Consider the following 18,033-nt stretch of genomic DNA (forward strand, 5'->3'; position numbering starts at 1 on the left):
GGAAAAGGGAAGGGAGGGAAGGGAAGGGGAGGGGAGGGAAGGGGAGGGAAGGGAAGGGAAGGGAAAAGGGAAAGAGGGAAGGGAAGGGGAGGGGAGGGAAGGGGAGGGAAGGGAAGGGAAGGGAAAAGGGAAGGGAAGGGGAAAGGGAAGGGAAGGGAAGGGGGAAGGGAAGGGAAGGGAGAAGGGAAGGGAAGGAAGGGGAGGGGAAGGGAGGAAAGGGAAGGGAAGGGAAGGGGAGGAAAGGGAAGGGAAGGGAAGGGGAGGGGAAGGGAGGGGAGGGAAGGGAAGGGGAGGGGAGGGAAGGGAAGGGGAGGGGAGGGAAGGGAAGGGGAGGGGAGGGAAGGGAAGGGGAGGGAAGGGAAGGGGAGGGGAGGGAAGGGGAGGGGAGGGAAGGGAAGGGGAGGGGAGGGAAGGGAACGGGAGGGGAGGGAAGGGGGGAAGGGAAGGGAAAAGGGAAGGGAAGGGAGAAGGGAAGGGAAGGGAAAAGGGAAGGGAAGGGAGAAGGGAAGTGAAGGGAAAAGGGAAGGGAAGGGAAAAGGGAAGGGAAGGGAGAAGGGAAGGGAAGGGAAAAGGGAAGGGAAGGGAAAAGGGAAGGGAAGGGAAGGGAGAAGGGAAGGGAAGGGAAAAGGGAAGGGAAAAGGGAAGGGAAAAGGGAAGGGAAGGAAGAGGAAAATAACACAAGGCCTTTGATGTTATTGCTGTACAAAGCATCACACAATGCAAAATATACACTCTACAACTGACCCAAAGGAGCCATTCAAGTCATCTAAGCATGCCTGCTCAGGACTTCAAAGATCCTTAGCCATGCCCTAATTTAAGTGGGTGTTATAAGTCGAAAGAATGTATTTGGGGCCCGGAGAGATAGCCCAGTGGCGTTTGCCTTGCAAGCAGCCGATCTAGGACCAAAGGTGGTTGGTTCGAATCCCGGTGTCCCATATGGTCCCCCGTGCCTGCCAGGAGCTATTTCTGAGCAGACAGCCAGGAGTAACCCCTGAGCACCGCCGGGTGTGGCCCAAAAACCAAAAAAAAAAAAAAAAAAAAAGAATGTATTTGAACAATCACTGATTTACTCAGGACTTCCTCATAGATTTTAAAGCAGGTTTTCCTCTTCACAGAAATTTTCAGCACAAAGGCCATGATTTTTAGCATACTTTAAGTTGAGGTCTCTGGTTTCTGTGAGCAGATAACAATTTCAACTACCCCTTTACTTACCCATGAAAATCAGTGTTTGTATTCCTACCATATGGATGGATTTAATTCATCTGTTTGGGAAGGGATCTTCTAGGATTTTTATGGTTTCCTTTCTTTGGGGAAGTCAATCAGAGAGACAAAGGACAATAAGATAAGTTATCTCTTGGATACTGCAGCTTTCCTTAGGGCTGTAGTCATCTTATCCTTCCTCCAGTATTCATTGCAGGTCCCACAAGGATCCTGCTGTCTTTGTAGCTTATCTGATGTCTTAGATCTTTTATCCTCGGGAGTGTCTGAGACCCAAGTCAATGTCATTCTCCCACTGGGGTTACAGCACCTGTCTTTCTATTTTCATAGCAAGGAAATGAAAGAGTAAGAAGTACCTAACTGGGTATTTGGAAATAAAAAATATTCCTCCACACTACCTAAGTTGAAACTTCAGGGGTAGGGTTTCCTTGTATTTAGACCATAATTTTTCTTTCCATGTCCCTTATATTTTAGTGGGCCTATGCAAACAAATACCACTCTAACACCAATTTTTACTATTTTCCCTTGACTCCAATCCTTAAGAAAAACAACCCACTAAAACTTTTGAGGTTAACTTAAACTAGTAAGCATGTGCATGGAACTAGATAAATGTACTTTGCCCTCAATGTTTAAGGAGTTACATAAGTCTAATCTCTTTGGATTATATTGTGTGCTGCTAAGAAATAGTATGTACTACAACTGGGGATTTGAGGGACAAAGTAATTGTATTGTACATGGATTCAGTTTTCTTTTTGTTAATGTTCTTTGGCTGAAAGTTCAAGGCTGAGATATCATTGATGGGACTACCGAGAATTCTGTTTATGGGTGATTGTGCTTCCACTGTAACTTTACCCTGTCCTCTTTCTTTGCATCTTTGTTGTCATAATTAAAATTAAAAAAATGAAAAAAAAAAAAGTAGTCTGCCAAGTGCTCGCTTCAGCAGCACATATATTAAAAATTGGAACGATACAGAGAAGATTAGCATGGCCCCTGCACAAGGATGACACACAAATTTGTGAAGAATTCCATATTTAAAAAAAAAGTAGTCTGCCTTGTGGCTAGAGTGGTAGCACAGTCATAGGGCATTTGCCTTGCATGTGGCTGATCCAGGACAGGCACGGATTTGATTGCAGGCATCCCATATGGTTCCCCAAGCCAGGGGCGATTTCTGAGCTCAAGGCCAGTAGTAATTTCTGATCGCCATTGGGTATGGCCCCCGGAAAAAACAACACAAAAGAACAAACAAAAAAAAAATCGCCTTCCAGGGCTGGATCAGTAGTAGAACTAGTAGGGCATTTTCATGTGACTCACGCAGGTTTGATCCCTGGCATCTTTTTTTTTTTTTTTTTTTTTTTTTTTTTTGGTTTTTGGGTCACACCCGGCGCTGCTCAGGGGTTACTCCTGGCTGTCTGCTCAGAAACAGCTCCTGGCAGGAACGGGGGGACCATATGGGACACCGGGATTCGAACCAACCACCTTTGGTCCTGGATCGGCTGCTTGCAAGGCAAACACCGCTGTGCTATCTCTCCGGGCCCGATCCCTGGCATCTTATATTGTCCCCGAAACTTTCAGGAGTGATCTTTCAGTGTAGAGTTTGGAATAAGCCTTGAGCAGTGCTAGATGTGACCCCAAAACCCAAACATCAACCAAACAAAAAAGTAGCCTGCTATGATCTCAGTTACTCTCATGAAGATGAGAGTTTCTTTAGTTGTTAGCTGAGGGTGAGGAGATAAAATGCTCAAGTGGCAGCCAATGCTTCTAACTCAAAGGGAATCTTAAGTTTAAGAGATTATTTCTGGCCTTTAATTTATGACTGAATTTACCTCCTGACAGGAAGTTCTGGTTTTGTTTGCTTTTGTTTTGGGGCTACATCCAGAAATGCTCAGGGTTTACTCCTCATTCTGCATTTAGGCATCACCCCTGGCAGTGCTCAAGGGACCATAAGGAACGCCAGGGATCGAACCACATGCAAGGCAAGCACCTTATCTTACTTTCCTTACCTAGCTGCACTCTCTTTCCAGCCAATGACAGGCAGTTCTTTTTTCTTTCTTTCTTTTTCTTTTTTTTTTTGGTCACACCTGGTGACATTCAGGGGTTACTCCTGGCTATGTGCTCAGAAATTGCTCCTGGCTTGGGGGACCATATGGGAAGCAGGGGGATTGAACCATGGTCCATCCTAGGTCAGACGCGTGCGAGGCAAACACCTTACTGCTGTGCCACAGCTCGGCCGGACAGGCAGTTCTTAACAAATATTTATCTCATGTTATCTTGGCTTGAGCCCAGCAGCACTGCAAATTTGTTGCCTTTTTTTTTTTTTAATAAAAATAGGCTTTATTCAGAGATATTGAGGAAGGGAGAGAAAAGATAAGAAAGAAAGGGAATATCATGCTCAAGAGAGCGCTCAGGCTTCAGAGCCCTGATACACAACTCAGCATAAAAGTAGGAGAGTACACATCTCAAGCGGGGAATATAGGTGTCATATGCCTGGGGAGCCATGTGCAAGGACCCAAGGAGCACATGTGTGCCTCAGTGTTTGTTTTATGGAAAACATATAAATTCAACACTGCAAACTGCACAGTCTTGCTCCAGATTGATAAAAGCCAAATTTGTGATTTTTCCCCTACAATCTTGCCATAAATTCCATAAGGTATTTTTACTTTCTATCAATATTCCAAGCCCCAAGTTCTGCCAAGTCTTACTACTCAGCAGTAGGAGTTCCTTCATTGCAGCTCACTTTGTGCTCTGTAAAAAGCTTTTCTCTTCTGTTCTGCATTAAAACATGGCATCTTGAGGCCAGTGAGGTGGCGCAAGAGATAAGGTGTTTGCCTTGCAAGCACTAGCCAAGGAAGGACTGCGGTTCGATTCCCTGGCGTCCCATATGGTCCCCCCAAGCCAGGGGCAATTTCTGAGCACTTAGCCAGGAGTAACCCCTGAGCATCAAACGGATGTGGCCCAAAAAAATAAAACAAAACAAAAAAAACATGGCATCTTTATGTCACTGAGTATACAACATGTCCAATAGCTGTTCCCATATATGCCATCTCCAAAAGCAGAAAATTTTATTCAGATATTGAATTTTATTTGTCACAGATGTGCAAGATGCATTAATCTTCTTTGACACATCATGGCATCAACACTGGAACATTCAAAACTGCCTTATGTGATGGGTTCCAGAATCTTGATATGAACTAGTTCCATTCTTTGCAATGCATGCTTCTTACCAAGCAATCAAGCCAGCCATTTCTTTTTTTTTTTTTTTTTTTTTTTTGGTTTTTGGGCCACACCCGGTAACGCTCAGGGGTTACTCCTGGCTATGCGCTCAGAAGTTGCTCCTGGCTTGGGGGACCATATGGGACACCGGGGGATCGAACCGCGGTCCGTCCAAGGCTAGCGCGGCAAGGCAGGCATCTTACCTTTAGCGCCACCGCCCGGCCCCAAGCCAGCCATTTCTTATTGATCTACCCCTTAGCATAGTATCCTCAAAATAATGTAACAATGGGATAAATGGTAGATTATCAGGTAGTAAGAGGTCCAGATCAATTAGGACTATGACAGACAGCAGAAATGATATAATCTTGATTCAAAATTAAATGTATAGTGTTGTGTATCCAGGGAGTATCTGAAAGGACAGAAAAGAACCAAGGCTTCATTCATTGGCTTAAGTTAAGGCAAAATAAGTTATGGCAGCTTAAATTGGGGCCACTGTTTGCTGAGGCTACAGAAGTCTTGGTCAACTTCCAGGAAGAATCTGATTATAGAGGATAAATGGTAAATTTAAGGGAAACATGGCAAGGACCAATAGTTATGAGTCCTTTAGATATTTAAGAATGACAAAATGGGGGGGCCGGAGAGATAGCACAGTGGTAGGGCGTTTGCCATGCACGCAGCCAAATCCAGGACAGATGATAGCTTGAATCCAGGCATCCCATATGGTCCCCCAAGCCTGCCAGGAGTGACTTCTGAGCACAGAGCCAGGAGTAACTTCTGAGCGCCATTGGATGTGACCCAAAAACCAAAAAAAAAAAAAAAAAAAAGACAAAATGGGGCTGGGGCTGGGGCTGGAGTAATAATAGCACAGCAATAAGGCATTTGCCTTGCATGTGAATGACCCGAAACAGACCTGGGATCTATCTCTGGCATCCCATATGTTCCCCAAGTGTGAGTCTTCACTTGTGTGTGCTATTTGTGTGTATGTACATGCATGTATACTTATGTATATGTACATGTGAGGAATGTGGGGAATTGACAGGACAGAACTTAGAAGCCCCCTTGGTTCTCTATACATTGGATCAAACCAGCCCATGGTACTGGAAACCCAGAGGCCTGGATGCTTCTTTTTACTTTCTGTTTTTGAGACACACCCAGAGGTGCTCAGGACTTACTCTTGACTCTGCGCTCAGGGATCACTTCTGGTGGACTCAGGGGACCATATAAGGTGCTGGGAATAGAACCTGTGTCAGTTGCATCCAAGGCAAGAGTCCTACAGCTGTACTATCCCTCAGGTCCCAGGCCTGGACACTTTTGATGAAGTAGCACAGAGCCAGGCTCTGCCCCTGGGCACTCAAGATTCTAATTTTGGGGTTGAGGGGGTGCCAGGAAAGCCTGCTGATGTCTGAGGCATGGGAGCAAGGTCTCAGTGGCTTAGCATGCTGGGATCCAGGCTCTTGGTGGGAGAAATCCTGAAGTTAGCTCTTGGTACAAACTGGGACAGGAAGTTGAAGCAGGATCAGGGCAGAAAGCTCCTGATGGAACAGAAGTTTCATGTAGTCAGACATGCCCAAGAATTCATCTCAACTCAATTTAATCTGACACCTACCCAGAGAGAGCATCACACTGGACAGGTTAAAGGCTTAAATCTCCTAAAACTGTCCTTCACTTGGGATGTGAGGCAGGTTATCACGTGGCCTTTTTTCTGACCAACTGGCTGTGTATTGAAGGTTCTCACAGCCTCAAAATTTGTCCCTCCATTCCTTCAACATTCCTGCTTTTCCTCTTCCCAGGTTCACTATGCGTGTACATTTCGACCCCAAAACTTATTTCTGCAGGCTGTTTCCTTGAGGGGATGTTGAGGTGACCCACCCTCAGGGCCCCAAGCTTGCAGACTAGCCTCCTGGGCACTGGTCCGAAAACATCCAGCAGGTGCTTCCTCCCCCAAAGCTTCCATAGGGTCAAGGCAGGAGCCACAAAAGTCTCACGGGGTTGTTCACCCAACTGACACTTCAAACCCCAGAAAATTCAGGATGGTGAGCCAGGAAGGGATGTGCCATGGCTCCACCCCTGGGAGGGCATAGGAAGCTGCCTTTCCACCCCAGAGGGCCCTGGAGCTCTGTTGGTGCCGGAGAGACGAAGCTTCATGCCCACCGCCATGTCCTGGGTTCCTGTCCTGTTGGTGCTCTTTGGATACTGCACAGGTGAGAACCCCAGAGCTTGCAGATCCTGGTCCCACCTCCTTCCCTGCCCTGCCCAGGGTACCAACATGCTTCTGTGTCCCCAGGTTTTGGCTCACAGCCAATGCTGAAACAGCAGCCATTAGTGTCCTCGCCCCTTGGAACCACAATCCAACTGGCCTGCACCTTGAGCAGAGAGTATGATATCAACAGTCACAGCATCTACTGGTACCAGCAGAGACCTGGCCATCCACCTAGGTTCCTGCTGAGGTATCTCTCTGACTTCAACTATCATCGTGGTGACAAGATCCCCCTTCGCTTCTCAGGTTCCAAAGATATGACTTTAAACACGGGGTATCTGAGCATTTCTGAGCTGCAACCTGAAGATGAGGCTCTGTATTATTGTGCTGTGGGATCCCATAATTTACAGGAAGAAAGAAAAAAAGATAAGGGTCCTGCAGCTTCAGAGTCCCCGACTCCCTAGGACACACACACACCTCAAACCGAAGCCAGGAAAGGCACATCTTGGCACAGAGGAGAAGAGGTTAAGGAGGGCTCAGTCGGGCCACAGGGAGCTGAGCCAAGAGCCGTCCAGCCTCTCCTCTATCAGCAGCAAGACTGTGGGTGTCACTGGAGGCTGGATTGGGAAATTAAAGCTGTTTGTGTCTGAGAAGTTGTTTTGCTGAGTTTGTTCTGACCGTGTTGAATTTGAACCCCATGGGGGTTCAGATGGTCAATGAAATTTATTCAAATGGGGAGGGGTACAATGGGGGTGAAGATCCCAAGAGACATAGCTGGTCATGGGTGGCTTAACCAGATCCCCTGCCTTTATGTTTATTGTAATTTGGGGTTTTCACATAGCAATTCTCAAGGTTTACTCCAGGTTCTGTGCTCAGGGATCACTTCTGGTGGTGTTTGGGGACTCATACAGTGCCTGAGATCAAATATGGGTGAGCTGCGTGCAAGGCTAGCCTTTCCCATCTCTGAGCCTCTGGTTTGTGGGTGTGAGGTACAAAGGCACTGTCTGTCTCCCTGATTTTATCTGATTACCAACATGGATTAACCTATTAAATTTAGAGCAGGCCTTTATTCGGCCTGTGCAAAGGAAAGCTGGTGCCTGTGATTGGGCAGTTTCACCTCCTGCTGCTGATACTCAGGTGCAGACAGTTTTCTGCTGTGAAGATAGCCTATGCATTGGTAGATGTTTTTTTTTTTTGGAGGGGGTACAACACAGTGATGCTCAGGGGTTACTCCTGGCTATGCACTCAGAAATCTCTCCTGGCTTGGGGGACCATAGGGGACTCCAGGGATTGAACTAGAGTCCATCCTGGGCAGACACATGCAAGGCAAACACCCTATCACTGTGCTATCCTCCAGCCTTACATTGGTAGGTGTTAAACTGGTCCAGGTCCTGGCATCCCATATGGTCCCCCGAGTGATTTCTGAGTGCAGAACCAGGAGCAACCCCTGAACACCGCAGGGTGTATCCCAATAAACCAAAACAAAATAAACTATTCCAGGGTCTTTGCCTACCAAATACCAGTATGACTCCCACCAATCCCTACTTATGGCAACTAAAAATGTCTCCAACCATTGACAGCTGTCCCCACAAGTCATAAAATTGTCTGGTTTGGGGCCCGGAGAGATAGCACAGCGGCGTTTGCCTTGCAAGCAGCCGATCCAGGACCAAAGGTGGTTGGTTCGAATCCCGGTGTCCCATATGGTCCCCCGTGCCTGCCAGGAGCTATTTCTGAGCAGACAGCCAGGAGTAACCCCTGAGCACCGCTGAGTGTGGCCCAAAAACAAAACAAAACAAAACAAAACAAAACAAAAATCTGGTTTGAGCTAATCTGGCCTAGGTGAGATCATGCTTCACTCTTTCACATGTGCATGTGACGGAGCTAGCAAACATTTCCTGTCCAGGACTAGGTAGCTCCCTGGGTGATAAGATCTTTGTCACAGCTACTCAATTCTATCCTGTGATGGATTATCTGTTCAGATCATCTGTAAACAATGACATCTCTGTAATTCGGTTCAACTGTATTAATGGAAACAGATTGGGCAGGCCTGGTCTGACATTCCGAACAAACATCCCAGCTCCTACCTCAAGGAAGCCTGATAGGAAAAATAATTTTGAAAGCCAGAAGAAAGGGAGTGTGGTTTCACAGTGACACCTCCCCCCCCCCCCAGGATGTGGCAGGCTGGGGGAAGAGGACCCTGTGTTTATGGGTGATAACCTTCTTTGCTCTCCAGGGCTTGGACCTGTCTTGCAGGCTAGTGGGGGAACCAAGGCTTCCAGAGACCAGGAATGAATAATAGTCTTTTTTTTTTTTTTTTTTTTTTTGGTTTTTGGGTCACACCCGGCGGTGCTCAGGCGTTACTCCTGGCTGTCTACTCAGAAATAGCTCCTGGCAGGCACGGGGGACCATGTGGGACACCGGGATTCGAACCAACCACCTTTGGTCCTGGATCAGCTGCTTGCAAGGCAAACGCTGCTGTGCTATCTCTCCGGGCCCAGGAATGAATAATAGTCTTACCCACACACATGAGCTAGCTTTCACCCCAGAGTGCACTCTGCTTCAGCACCCCAGATTCAAGGAGATAGGTTAGAGATAGTAGTGGGTTGAACATTCCAGTGGAAAGAAGCTGAGCCAGATCAGTTTCTAGGGGCTCCCTCATATCCTCATGAAAACTGTTTGGGCTCCCATGTTCAGTGCCATTCCTAATGCCACTGCTGGAGAAAGGGCCTGCTCTGGGGACATAGGTGCAGTGCTCAAAGCAGGTGGATGTGAGGCTCATGCACAGATTGAGGTCCTGTTTCAGTGTGGCCTTCGTGAACTTCACAGAATAGCAAGAAGTCAGTGTGTCTATATCAGCACCCCAAGGATTTGGCTAAACTGACAGCTAGCAGGGCCGGAGCAATAGTACAGTGGTACCCTGGACTCGAGTGAACTGGGACGTGAACCTGAAGGCAAGGGTAGTTGTAGGTGTCAGCTGCAGGCCTGCGTTCTGGGAAAGCCAGACAACAAGAGGAGTCTCCCCCACTCAGCTGGGCCCTGTGTTTTAGTTTGCAAAAGTTCTTAAGTTCTTCCTTTAAAATTTGCAGTAAAGAGTCATTTTGCTGTATATTCCAGAGCTTCACTACGCAGGGAGACAATGGGAGCAAAGTTCACACACCATCATTGTTTTCTTTTCTTTTCTTTTCTTTTTTTTTTTTTTTTTTGTATTTTGGGCCACACTCGTTTGATGCTCAGGGGTTACTCCTGGCTAAGCGCTCAGAAATTGCTCCTGGCTTGTGGGGACCATATGGGACGTCAGGGGATCAAACCGCGGTCCTTCCTTGGCTAGCGCTTGCAAGGCAGACACCTTACCTTTAGCGCCACCTCACTGGCCCCAGACACACCATTATTGTCTTCCCAATCCCAGACCCTTTCCTTTTCCCAATCTGCTCAGGGCCATTTCATATTTGCAAAATTCTAATTGCAGCCCAAAGAACTGAGTTCACCTCTTTGAGTTGCAGTAAAAGCTTTTAAGAGTAGCAGTTGAAGTATTAACCATTCATTTTTTCTGTTTTCTATTATTATCTATTCATTTTTTGATCAGCATGAAAATTTTGCCAGCAACCTCCAAGTGGCCAGCTGATAAAAAATTAGTAACAATAATGTAATAGGATAAATTATCCCTCATATACGTCTTACATCTGCAGCACTTGTCAATCAGAACTTTTATTTAGTGTATTTATTTACTATGGGGGTTCTTCAGAGCAATGCTCAATGTTTGGAGCTCCCAACCAATGAATCTTAGCCAACAGGAAAAGTGCAAGGACCTGCAGCAGTGCTGAGGCCACCCATGTCTCAGAGGCCACACTACATGGTGGTAAGGGGACCATGTGGTGCCAGGGGTGAGTTGCATTGTTGGCATGCCTTTAACTCCTGTTAAGAACAGAGCAGGAGGGCCTGGAGAGATAGCACAGCGGCGTTTGCCTTGCAAGCAGCTGATCCAGGACCAAAGGTGGTTGGTTCGAATCCCGGTGTCCCATATGGTCCCCCGTGCCTGCCAGGAGCTATTTCTGAGCAGACAGCCAGGAGTAACCCCTGAGCACCGCCGGGTGTGGCCCAAAAACAAACAAAAACAAAACAAAACAAAACAAAACAAAAAAGAACAGAGCAGGAACATGACTGAAACCCAACTACAATCATATTTGTAATCAATTAAATAAATATATTAATTTAAAAACAAAACCACACACACAAAAAAGAACAGAGCAGGAGCAGGTGGGTTCCACCAATTTCTCTGGCCCCTCAGTACCATTTCCAAAGACAAATATGACATGATTGTGATTTCTGAGGTAATCTGTCTGAGACTGGTCTCATTTACAGAGAAAGCTGACTAAGTCCCTGGAGGTTGCCATTCCAATGGGAAGAGTTTCAGTTCTCAGCTCCAGCCCTGGGAAGGTCCATATCCCTCCCTTCTCCTCCTCAGCATCCTGATGGACAACCCTCATCTCCTGGGGCTACCAGGAGAGTATCCTGAACCTCAGGCCACTAAGACCTAGAATGGGTGGGCTCAGGGAAAGAAAGGAAGGAAAAGGAGCCTAGTAGAAATTAGCCCCCTGAAGTGTGGAAAGCACCGTCCTCTGGAGAGAAAGGGAGAGATAAAAACAGACAGACAGATAGATGGCTTAGTAAATACTATCTTTATTTCTATCACATTCTTCCAACACCTGCTTCCTGTGAACCTTACACGTTTCCTTCCCTATCAATGTCCTCCCCCAGGGACCATCAGGAGAGCAGCCCCACAGTCCCCTACCCCCTGAACCCCGGCCTGAGGAGAAGCTGAAGAGCCAGTGTGTCCTCAGGAAGCAGTGCAGGAGCAGGTGGGCCCCACCAGGAGTGAGGTGTGGGAGGCAGTTGAGGCTTCCTGACCACAGGGCAGCTGGCAGGGCCTCAGGGACAGGCTCCACCCTCTTCAGAGTACTGCCCATGGGCCCTGGAGAGGGCAAGAGTGAGGGATAGAACCAGAGAAGAAAGACCAGGGTACCCTCTGTCCCTCTCCAGGGAGACCAGCACAGCAGATACTTTCACCTCAACGGTAGATGGCACCTGGGATAGGTCAGCTGGGCAGAGCAGCTTTGGGGGGACAAAACCTAGCTCCCCAGAAGCATGTGCCCCTCCTTCTTCTGGGTCTGGTGGTGGGTGCCCATGGCCTGTTGCCCACTACAGAAGCACCCAGGGCCACAGTCCTGGACCCTGGAGCCCCATCAGGAAGCAACTCCTGGAGCCTGTGGGACAGGTAAGGGGCTGAGGGGTACAGCAGACTCCTAGCTGAGACTAGAATGGGAAGATAGAGGTTGGGAAGGCTGAGGAGCAGCCTAGGTAGATATCGGCTTTATTTCAAGTGCTGCCACTTGGTCCAGTGCAGAACTGTTAGCATTTTTGTCTGCAATATTATTGTATAAAATGTTTATCTTCATGATATTGAGCTGAATTTTGGGCATTCCTTTAATCTTACACCCAGGCTAGTGCCTCGCTGGCCTCATCTTGGTCTCCTGGGTTGGCTTAAAAGGGGAAGGCAGGAAAAGGTCAGTGTAGCTAAGCAACACTCCTCAGCCTTGGTGTACCTAGCACCAGACCCACAGCCAAGGTTTCTTGCTGTGACTGGTCCCTCTCCATGTCCAGAGGCCTTCATGAGAAGGCCCAGTTCAGGATCTGGGAGTACAGTTCACCTGTCTTGCTGTGTGACCTCAGCTCTTTATCTGTGCATGTTGTGAGTTCCAGGAAAAAAGTCTCAGATAATTGTGTTTATGTTCACATAGATATGATCAAGGATTGTGATAAAATTTTCCAACTGTAGGGGTTGGAGAGATAGCAGAGCGTTAGGGCATTTGACTTGCTCTCAGCGAACGCAGAATAGATGGTGGTTTGATTCCTGGCATCCCATATGGTCCCCTGAGCCTGCCAGGGGCGATTTCTGAGCGCAGAGCCAGGAATAACCCCTGAGCTCCGCTGGGTGTGATTCAAAAACAAAAACAAACAAATAAAAATGTCCAACTGTATAGGCAGAACCTCCTTTATAGTGGCCCACAATGCATACTGGGTAGTAGTTTTCTTTTCACTGGTTGGGGGAGAAGCTCTGAGAGGTGTAGGCATTGGTGGAAGATCACCAGAGCTGGCATCGACTCCAGTGTCCAAACTCAGTAGCCCTCAACAGTTCTTCTTTTCATTCCCTGATCTCCCTGGGTCTCAGTTTCCACCCTCTGCAATGTGGTGGATTATAAATGGGTGAGGGATCCCACCTCAGGGACACTGGATCACTATGAGGGCAGGAAGGGTCTGGATGAACCTGCTCAGTGCCCAGTGCCCAGCCATGGAGAGTGGTTAGCACCTCAGGCAGGGAAGGCACAGGGGGACAGGGAGTCTTCCAGGGTCATATTTCACTCCAGGTCAATGCTCATGAAGAAAGAGACCTGGAGGAAGTCACAGTCATATGCAATGGCACAAGGAAGGTGCCAAGATCATCCAGGGGAAAGAGAGAATACAGGCACTAGGATTCACCTGGCAAGGTGATCTGGGCATGGTGCCATTGAAGGACCATATGGGATGCTGGGATTCGAATGGGTTCCATCCTGTGTTGGCTGTGTGCAAGGCAAATGCCTGACCACTGTATTATCGCTCCAGCCCCATCTACCAGTTTCTATGCAGTGTCATACTCTTTAGATTACTTTATCTTTAGCATCAGCATTAGAATTTGGAAAATATTTATCCTTGGATTTTGTCTTTATTTTTTAGCATTGTTTTTTTTTTGAAAATAATTGTAATTCATATATGAATTTCAGGATTAAGTTTTCTGAAACAGTGGCTGGCTATTGAAATTTTGATAAAGATGATACTGATGAATTAATAGTCCTCTTTGGGTACTATTGTCATCTTAACAATATTAAGTCTTGGGCCCGGAGAGATAGCACAGCGGTGTTTGCCTTGCAAGCAGCCGATCCAGGACCAAAGGTGGTTGGTTCGAATCCCGGTGTCCCATATGGTCCCCCGTGCCTGCCAGGAGCTATTTCTGAGCAGATAGCCAGGAGTAACCCCTGAGCAACGCAGTGTGTGGCCCAAAAACCAACCAACCAAACCAACAAACAAAAACAATATTAAGTCTTCTACATCATGATCACGGGTGTTTTATATGATTTAACTGAAGATGGCCACAACAGTGTGGGTGGTACCCAGACGGAGATAGGAGCTGAGATGGAGTTGAGCCTCACACTTTGAGCAGGAGTAGTTATCCATAATGTGGAAAAAATGACAAGGATGAATTAGGGTTAGCAGTGAGGCATGGGTCAGAGAAAGAAACAATGGGGGATTGCTGAGTGCCTTGGGCTGAGTGCCCAGGTCACTGGAAAGAAGGGTGTCCTCTATGTCACATCCTGAAGTAACATAAGGTACAAGAACCTTGGGAGATTAGGGGCTGGAGAGAAAGCATGGAGGTAGAGCATTTGCCTTGCATGCAGAAGGACGATGGTTCAAATCCCGGCATCCCATATGGTCCCCCGAGCCTGCCAGGAGCGATTTCTGAGTGTAGAGCCAGGAGGAACCCCTGAGCACTGCTGGGTGTGACCCCCCCCCCAAAAAAAAACAACCAAAACCTTGGGAGATTAGCCTTTACTGAAGAGGTCTATGGGAGAGTTAAAGGACTTTACTTGGAGTCATTGTTGGGTGATGGCAGGAGATGAAGAAGGGAGAGATGACAAATTTCTTAAAAGTCAGAAAAGGCTTAATGAAAGAGGCAAAACTAAATTGGGTCTCACTGAGCAGGGTCAAAGGGAAAGAGTACCTCCACATGTCACATGTGGTGCCAGGAGAGACCTGGTATTTGGGGCACAGGGGAAAAGCCTGCTTATCTGGACCATGAGAAGTTCTGGAGGAGGGACACTTGGGGACCCTAAAATGAGACCAGAAAGTTGTGTCAATCTGAGCCAGCTCAGGAGTCACCACATCACCGCATGAGAGGGTGAAGCATACAGAAATGATGGAAAGTCACCATCGACAAGGGACTCTGGGTGATTAAGTGCAGGCCTGAATTCAGGGGTGGCACTTGGGTATCTCCAAGAAATGAATGCTGTGCCTTAGAGACTGTATAGCAGGTAGGGTACTTGACTAGCATGTAGCTGACCCAGGTTTGATCCCTGGCACTTCCCTATGGTTCCTCAAGCCTCACCAGGAGTGATCCCTGAGTACATAGCCAGGAGTAAGCACTGAGCACTGTTGGTATTGGCACCCTTCCAAAAAAAGAAGAAAACAAACAACTAATACCTCAGATCGGGGTTGGATGGGGGAACTCTCCAGGCTGTGGGCCCAGCCTTAGCACAGAGTCCACCAGCTGCAGTTCTGTCTTATGTCCAGCAGGTTTCTGCTCTGGCTCAGCTCCCGGGGAGCAGGCCCCAGGTGCTGGCACAACGGGCTGTGGCATGAGCCACTGCCAGAACAGTATATCTTCGGTGAAGGGACCCAGCTCATCGTCATTGGTAAGTGATCCTCTGGCCTTTCCAGCCTTCCAAACCTCCTGCTGGTGCTGTATTTTCTTTAGCTCTGTGGGGCCCACATCCCTCAACCTTTCTCCCTAAAGCTTGGGGGACCCAGGTTGGTCTTGGGTAACCAGCAGGAATAACCTCATTCAGAGTCTGACTGACAGACACACTGATCCTGGGGGCCTGGGATAGGAGTTTGGCGCCCAAACATGGTGAGTTGGAGGCTCCTTCCACCAGGGATTGTTGGGGCAGAAAGTCAATTCTCACAGGGAACACTGAGAAGATATTTTGAAGACAATCCCAGGTGTAGGTCAAGGCTGAGGGGACCACATTGGTGGCTGTGATAGTCTCCTAGGGCACTAGGAAGCCTCACACCTACTGACAAGACCAAGAGAATCTGTTCTGCTTGGGCAGAAACTCCCATGACCTCTGATAGTCTGTGAGGATGGGCATGTGGGAGATGTCAGGCCTAAACAAGGTGGGAAATGTAAGGAGAGCCAAACTCTCCCAGGACAGTTAAAAACCAGAAATGGGGGCCCGGAGAGATAGCTCAGCAGCGTTTGCCTTGCAAGCAGCCGATCCAGGACCAAAGGTGGTTGGTTTAAATCCCGGTGTCCCATATGGTCCCCCGTGCCTGCCAGGAGCTATTTCTGAGCAGACAGCCAGGAGTAACCCCTGAGCATCGCCAGGTGTGGCCCAAAAACCAAAAAAAAAAAAAAAACAAAAAAAAAACAAAACAAAAAAACCCCAAAAAAACAAAAACAAAAACAAAAAACCCAGAAATGGAGTCCATTGGACAGACTTGTGGGGTCCAGGACCCCCAAACCCTGGTTTCAGGACAGGTCTCACCTGTCCAAGGAGATACTTGCTGCCCAAACTTCCCCACAGGGCATGAGAGACTCAGAAGAGATTTGTGGGGATAGGTTCAGAGGAAGGCCAGCACTGCCAGGCAGAAGCAGCATTCATCAGATGAGTAAGGGTGAAATGTTGTGGGGGGCTGCTGTATCTACCATTAAGGGAATAGCCCCAAGGTCAGAGTGAAGAGTCTTGCAGGTGGTAGGGGCTGGGGAGATGGACAGATCCTGAGCGGAGCCCCTGACTTTGCTGTCAGGAATGAGCCCTTTCTGGAAGAGCTTATAATGGGCAAGACCAGCACTGGGTGTATGGAAAGGAGGCAGCTCTGATCCCTGGCTGGCAACAGGCTCCAGCCTCCCCGAACACTGTGAGGCTGCCTGAGGGGTTCAGAGACAACTCCACACAGAAGCACACAAGATGTGGGACCTGGGGCCGGAGAGATAGCATGGAGGTAAGGCGTTTGCCTTTCATGCAAAAGGTCATTGGTTCGAATCCCGGCATCCCATATGGTCCCCCGAGCCTGCCAGGAGCGATTTCTGAGCGTGGAGCCAGGAGTGACCCCTGAGCGCTGCCAGGTGTGACCCCCCCCTAAAAAAAAAAAAGATGTGGGACCTGAGGCTGAGTTGAAGGGGTTTGGAGATCAGGCTCGATTCCAAACTCAGAGAGCAGGCAGAGAAAAGATCCCTGGCTCTCCTCACACACTGGAGAGCTGAGGCAGCACACCAAAGGGGTTCGATCATGTCGCTGGTCTTCCTGGGAAAGGGATGATTAAGGAGTGCCCTGGAGAGGGACAGGAAGGACTTCTGGGAGATGAGGACAGTCTGCTTCCCGGGAGGGAGAGAGGAAGCCAGGAGCAGAAGTTGGACACAGCAGGCATGCTGCAGAAAAGGCTGCTCCAGTACCTGAGACTCACACCCCTTCTCTGTCCACACAGGCCAGCCCATTTCTACACCCGTGGTCACTCTGTTCCCACCCTCCTCCGAGGAGCTCAAGGCACACCGGGCCACACTGGTGTGTCTGATCAGTGACTTCTACCCTCGCACCCTGACGGTGACCTGGAAGGCGGACCACACCCCCATCACACAGGGTGTGCAGACCACAGAGCCCTTGCATCAGAACAACCACAAGTACAAGGCCAGTAGCTTCCTAAGCCTGTCCCCTGAACGCTGGAAGTCTCACAGCCAGTTCAGCTGCGAGATCACGCACGAGGGGAACACCGTGAAGAAGACAGTGACCCCCGCAAAATGTCATTAGGCCCTTTGGTCTCCTGCAGCCATGGGATCCTGGAGGTACAGGATCCCCCCCAGAGAGGGGCCCCATCCCAGACCACCTAAGACACACTGGCAATAAAATGTTTCCATTGTCAATCAGACAGGCTCAGGTTCATGTTTTTCTCTTTTAGTTCCATATTTTTTCAGCCACCCCAGATATCCTGAGGTGGGTGGTGGAAAATCTTTGGTATCCATTGGGAAAGTGTCCCAAGGGTACCCTAGAAAGCTAGCCAGGCCAGAGGAATCTACTACTGCTGCCCTCTTCTTCCTCCTGGCCCACCCTCTGCACCTCCCTGTAGTTAGTTGAGCTGGTGAACTTAGACTAGTCTTTCACCTTGTCATGACCCTCTAGACTTCCCAGATATTCTCTGTCCTCAGCCTGGAACCCATTTTTGGTCAGATCCCCTCTTCATCAGTCATCAGTGCCTCTAATTTCCTTCTCAGCCCAGCTCAATGCTGAGCATCCTTGCCACTTCCCTGTTCCCCCAAGGAAACCCAGACTGATCCAGAAGCAAGAACTCAGAGTTTTTTAAATCGATGATCACCTTCATTCCTCACCTGGCAGAAGGTTCCAAAGTGTAAAAGAGCTCAGAGGAAGGCAGGAAGGAAACTCTCTAACCAAAGGCCTGACAGAAGGCTCTGACATTTGCCCAAGATAAGTTCAAGATTGCCTGAGAACACATTATTGAAAATTCCGGGCCCGGAGAGATAGCATAGCGGTGTTTGCCTTGCAAGCAGCCGATCCAGGACCAAAGGTGGTTGGTTCGAATCCTGGTGT

The 18,033-nt window shown here is 48.4% G+C and overlaps 1 protein-coding gene, 1 non-coding gene and 1 gene segment (V, D, J or C); all 3 read left to right on the forward strand.

Moving 5' to 3' along the window:
- Positions 1-2,145: 2,145 nt before the first annotated feature.
- On the forward strand, positions 2,146-2,253 carry LOC125995308 (U6 spliceosomal RNA). The gene has a single exon (XR_007490853.1). It is a non-coding gene; the product is annotated as a U6 spliceosomal RNA (small nuclear RNA).
- Positions 2,254-6,583: 4,330 nt separating this feature from the next.
- On the forward strand, positions 6,584-7,089 carry LOC126033376 (immunoglobulin iota chain-like). Its single transcript, XM_049790382.1, has 2 exons — positions 6,584-6,629; positions 6,713-7,089. The coding sequence occupies exons 1-2, from the start codon at positions 6,584-6,586 to the stop codon at positions 7,087-7,089; spliced, it is 423 nt and encodes a 140-aa protein (XP_049646339.1).
- Positions 7,090-11,587: 4,498 nt separating this feature from the next.
- Positions 11,588-17,238, forward strand: LOC126033378 (immunoglobulin lambda constant 3-like). The segment is given in 4 exon segments: positions 11,588-11,609; positions 11,828-11,897; positions 15,008-15,126; positions 16,919-17,238. Coding segments are annotated over 4 exon segments (531 nt in total).
- The last annotated feature ends 795 nt before the right edge of the window (positions 17,239-18,033 follow it).

Source organism: Suncus etruscus, chromosome 17, assembly GCF_024139225.1.
Source record: "Suncus etruscus isolate mSunEtr1 chromosome 17, mSunEtr1.pri.cur, whole genome shotgun sequence".
Lineage (NCBI taxonomy): Eukaryota > Metazoa > Chordata > Mammalia > Eulipotyphla > Soricidae > Suncus > Suncus etruscus.